We start from the raw sequence: 5,272 nt of genomic DNA, 5'->3' as shown, positions 1-5,272 counted from the left end.
AGGCTGTAACATTGCATTGCTATTAAAAACCGCTAAGACACTTTGGCAAGATCATATTACATTTATTACCTATGATTGGCAGATATGTTCTTGATTTATTCTGTCCATATTTGAAAAGAATTTCAAAATGTAACAAAATAATTTTATACACCGTAGGATCCAAGGTAGGGTTGGGCTCAGGGGACCACATCATTGTTCACAGGGTGGACAGAACCCTCTGTCTCCAAACAGTTCTTGAGGCAGTTTGACTTCCTGCTCTGAGTCCTGGTCCCAGTCTTGAAACCCCATGAGGTTAAGTTCATCACCAATGGGGGCTGGGATTTTCTTAGCCATAGGGATGAGCTTCTAGTGCAGACATGAGGAGAGGGCTTTCTGCACAAGACCAAAGAAGCCTCTGCAGCAGATCAGAAGGAAACAAGGACACAGGGCACAGGGGCTGAACCAGAGGGCCTGGCATGGGGGGAGGGTGAGGAGCCCTCTCACCGTTTCTCTGTCTTCACCCGTGCGTCTCCACTTACTAAAACAGTGCCTGCCTTAGAGCAGTGGCAACCAGTAAATCTGATGTATGAACGTTCTTCCTGTAGCTTCCAGAACCTGAAGACAGGGCCCATTAGAAACTTCAACTGGATTCATGAGATCCCCAGAGGCCAGGAGCTACAAGCCCCTAATACTGAGACGGCTCGGCCAAGGGTCCCAGAGCCTGAAAGGTACGGTCGGGTAGTACCTGACGGACCCGCACGGTCATGCTCGAGTGTAATGGATAGTCTCCGTGCTGCTCACGTGAGAACTCAAAGTCCTGGACCCAGTGTTCAAAAGACACAAAGCGGACGCCTTTCTTGAGGTTGGAGAACACGTGGTTGACCTGTAGACAGAAAAAGAGATTAAGTCCCACTGTGCCATGGCCTTCCTCTCAAAAGCTGAGTTGGGGGCCTTCTGGCAGGTAGATGGCTGCAATAAGGTCTCTATTTCCATACATCCTTCTAGAATCATGCCACTCCTCACCCAGGGGTGGGGTCTAATTCCCACCCACCTTGAATCTGGGTGGGTTTCATTGTCACCAAGAGTGTGGTGGGAGTGATGCTGAGTGACTTTCACCAAGTGATTTCCACAGCAGGATCACAGAGGCAATGCAGCTTCTGCTGGTTTCTCCAGCAGCCTCATGGAGCCCTGAGCCATCAGGAAGCAGCTGCCTGCCCCAAAGCCGCCACGCTGTGAGGAAGCCCCAACTAGACCATGCAGCGGGACCCCATGGCCAAGCTCTGAGACTAAACCAAGAGCTGCCTGGCCAGCCACCAGCTGCTGTGTACACACTCACAGCCCACCCTGCCCTTTAGCTCCGGCCAGTGTCTGAATGAGACCAGAGCCAGAAACTCCCAGCAAAAACGTCCTCATAGAAACTATGAGAGGAGATAAGATGACTGCTATTGATATTAAGCAACTAAATTCCGGGGCAATTTGTTAATGCAGCCAGAGGTCTTCATAGGTTCCACTGTCCTTTCCCACAGCCCTCTCAGAGACTCACCTCAAAGAAGAAACCATTGCCCAACCGATCGCTGGGAAAAGGCAAAGGAGAGAAGTGATGCAGGACGGCCTGGTTGGCATCTAAAAGTTGAACAATTAGCCGATATAAACAGTCAGCGTCTTGGTCATCGAACCACCTATGGCAGAAGGGAGACTGTGAAGCCTGAACTGGTCACCCCATCTCCTTGGGGGTTTGCCTGCCTTCACCTGAAAGGGGTTGCCACGCATACAAGTGCCAAATGTTGTCATGGGGACTAGCACTGTCAGTGTCCAGGGGGAGCTCGACCCAACTGCATATCTAACTGAATCCATCTGCACTAAACACACTTCCCAGCCGGTCTGTGCATTCATTTCAGGAGGAATGGCCTAGAATCCCAGGCTTAAAGGTGCATGTGCGTGCTAAGTCGCTCAGGTGTGTCCGACTCTTTGTGACCCTGTGGGCTGTAGTCCTCCAGGCTCCTCCGCCCATGGGATCCTCCACACGAGAACGCAGGAGTGGGTTGCCATGCCCTCCTCCAGGGGACCATCCTGACCCAGGGGTCAAACCCATGTCTCAAATCTCCTGCATTGGCAGACAGGGTCTTTACCACTGGTGCCACCTGGGAAGCCTCAAGGTACCTCCTTCCATTGTCTTATTTCTCATCCTATAATATATTTCAGTGGTGGCCAAGATGTCATTTCCAGTGTATACAGTGGTGATGTTTTAAGGTACAATATTTTTATCAGTCGTGTAACAGGGTCCAGGGGCACCTAAATACAGTGGTGATGGGCTATCCAGCAACATTCAAAGAAACGACCTCCAAACAGACAGCTATGTTATGATGTGAGAAATTAAAATTTAAAGAATTAAGAGTAATAGGCTGTACCAACACACAAACAACTCTCTTTCACAGAGACTTCATATCACTCCACTTCTTAGAAACAGATGTCCCTTCTACTTCTTCCCGTAGTATTGTCCTAATTCTGTATTAATATATTTTTGTGTTCTTCTGGACTGCAAGGAGATCCAACCAGTTCATTCTAAAGGAGATCAGCCCTGGGATTTCTTTGGAAGGACTGATGCTGAAGCTGAAACTCCAGTACTTTGGCCACCTCATGCGAAGAGTTGACTCACTAGAAAAGACTCTGATGCTGGGAGGGATTGGGGGCAGGAGAAGAAGGGGACGACAGAGGAGGAGATGGCTGGATGGCATCACGGACTCGATGGACGTGAGTGTGAGTGAACTCCGGGATTTGGTGATGGACAGGGAGGCCTGGTGTGCTGCGATTCACGGGGTTGCAGAGAGTCGGACACGACTGGGCTACTGAACTGAACTGACTTACCTTTCACACTGCTCTGTGTCAGTCACACACACACACACACAGACACACACATGGCCTGTCAATATGAAACGGCTGGGGCTGACCACAGCCTCCATTAAAGTCACATAATGGAGCCTAGCCGCTCCAGATCAGCCATGTGACTCAGGATGAAGTATAGAGTATGACTTGACCTGGAGGTTAACATGATAAAGCCCTAGTGAAAACTTGGGTGAGGGCTTCCCTGGTGGCTCCGTGTGTAAGGAACCAGCCTGCCAATGCAGGAGACAGGGGCTTGCCCCCTGATCCAGGAAGAGCCCACATGCCATGGAAGAACTAAGCCCATGCACCACAGCTACTGAGCCTGAGCTCTAGACCCCGTGCCCTGCAACAAGAGAAAGCCGCCACAATGAGAAGCCTGCGCGCTGCGACTAGACGGTAGCCCCTCCTTGCCACAGCTAGATAAGTCTCAGCAGCAAAGACCTGGCACACCCTATAAATAAGTAAATAATACAATAAAATAAAGACTCGGGGACTTCCCTGGTGGTCCATTGGCTAAGACTCTGGATTCTTAAGTGGCCCCGGGTGGGTTTGATCCCTGGTCAGGGAACTAGATCTTACATGCCAGCCCCTCATGCTGGAATTAAGACCTAGCACAGTAAAGCAAATAAATATTTTTTAAAAACTCACTCTTCTGTACAGCTTTTTCTCCACTGAAACAACTGGCTGATATATAACCCTGTCTTCTGAAAATAGGGAAATGGAGGCACACTGTGACTTGTCCAAGGCCACAAAGCCAGGAAACTGGGATTTGAGTGTGAGAGGTCTGATTCCAGAATCTGACCTCTTAGACAACTCTACTATCTTGTCCCCTCCTGAACCAAGGAACATCTCATTCACAGACAAGACTTAGTTGGACCCAAGTCTTCTGCTAGAATCCAACCAGGCATCTTCCAATCCAGGTCCCTTTGGGGGCTGAGAGAGGGTTCAGAGAAAGGATGTTGCTAAGTACTAAAGCTCTGATGGTGATGAAGTCATTTCCCTTCCTGCTTATCTAAGGGGCTGTTAGGAGATCTACATGAAGTCACCCAAACCAAGGCCAATGCTCAGCTAAAGGGCTGTTTTTGTCATCACACTCACCAGTCGGAGACACAGATCTCAATGTTTCCACTATCCAGGAGTTCTCGCCACAGACCCTCCTTCTCCAGGTCCAACACTTGCTTCTGTTGACACCCCCTAGGAAGCAAGGGAGCAAGGCCAATGAGAACCAAACAAGTACTCGACAACTGCCCTGACCCTTGGGAACCAGGGACATCACCTGTAGGAAGACAGGAGCCATCTCTGTCTATAGGCCATCAGCGGGCCCACCCTCGCATTTTCCTCTGCACCCTGGGCAGCCCCTGCGCTCCGCACCGTCTGGTTCAAGAATCCTTCCATTAAACAACAACAAAAAAGAGGTTGGTGACCAAGTTCCTCGCCAGCCCACTCGCCCAGGTACAGGCCTCTCGTCTTTCCCATGCCTGCCCCTTTCGCCTCCTCCCACGTGCTCCCACAAGGACCCTTTCTTGGGCTCCCCACCTAGGCCAGGAGAGCTCTGAGAGTTCCAGAGGAGGTTGCGTCCTATGGGTCTGCGCTCGCAGAAGCGGCCCAGGATGCAGGGCCCGGGGTCGTCAGCAGGGGGCAGACAGGTGCGGATGACGGGCCAGAGGTCGGGGTGTTTCCAGGGCAGGATGCTCCGCCACAGGTGCCAGCCGTCCACCACGTCTCGCCAGCGCCGGCACACCTGGCGGCAGTGCCGGAGCAGCGTGCTTGGGGGCAGGTAGCTCAGCACCTCCTGGAGCAGCTCGTTAGGCAGTCGGTTCAGGTCCAGCACCTCCTTGGGTTCCGTGTCCGGAGGAGCAACACTTGCGGGCAGGCCCCCAGAGGCCCACAGGTCGTCCTCACCTGGCCAGGCTGCCGCTGCTGGAGACCCCGTGTCAAGACATCAGAGTGTCCATGACCTCCAGCCTCCACCAGCCCCGCCCCTACCAGCCACACCCCAAGGCTGTCACTCCCCCAAACCCCATCAGCTGCCTCCCTATCTTCATCACCCCCAGCCCCGTCCTTGAGTCCCCAAACTCCCAAGCTGTCCTTGCCAGGCTCCCATCCCCTCCACTCTCCACCGTGCGCCCCACAGCCGCCCCCCAACCAGTCCCCTCTGGGGCCGTGCAGCCCCGGAGCCCTACCCTGCATCTCACTCATTGCTCCTTGCAGGCAACCAAGCTTCAGGTACCCCCATGTCTACATCTGCCCTTTTTGTTCTCTGGCCCCTCCTTTCTTCCTACCCAGCACCACCCTCCACCACCCACTCCCACTGCCTTTCTGATTCCACATTCTCTGCCTGCCCCTCCCTTCTCACTGTCCTGCCCCTCCTCCCTCTGCCTGTACTTACAAGCCTGCCCCTCCCTTTCCT

The 5,272-nt window shown here is 52.7% G+C and overlaps 1 protein-coding gene across 1 annotated transcript; it reads right to left on the bottom strand.

Moving 5' to 3' along the window:
- Positions 1-664: 664 nt before the first annotated feature.
- On the bottom strand, positions 665-5,061 carry LOC120873289 (F-box only protein 27-like). The gene is made up of 5 exons (XM_040254102.1): positions 5,046-5,061; positions 4,323-4,782; positions 3,961-4,056; positions 1,523-1,658; positions 665-862 (listed from the first exon to the last, which is right to left on the bottom strand). Exons 1-5 carry the CDS (start codon positions 5,059-5,061, stop codon positions 665-667), a joined length of 906 nt encoding a protein of 301 aa, XP_040110036.1.
- Between the last annotated feature and the right edge of the window lie 211 nt (positions 5,062-5,272).

Source organism: Oryx dammah, unplaced genomic scaffold, assembly GCF_014754425.2.
Source record: "Oryx dammah isolate SB20612 unplaced genomic scaffold, SCBI_Odam_1.1 HiC_scaffold_13, whole genome shotgun sequence".
NCBI classification, from domain to species: Eukaryota; Metazoa; Chordata; class Mammalia; order Artiodactyla; family Bovidae; genus Oryx; species Oryx dammah.
Note: the sequence above shows the minus strand (reverse complement) of the source record. Positions and strands in the feature narration are given on the sequence as shown.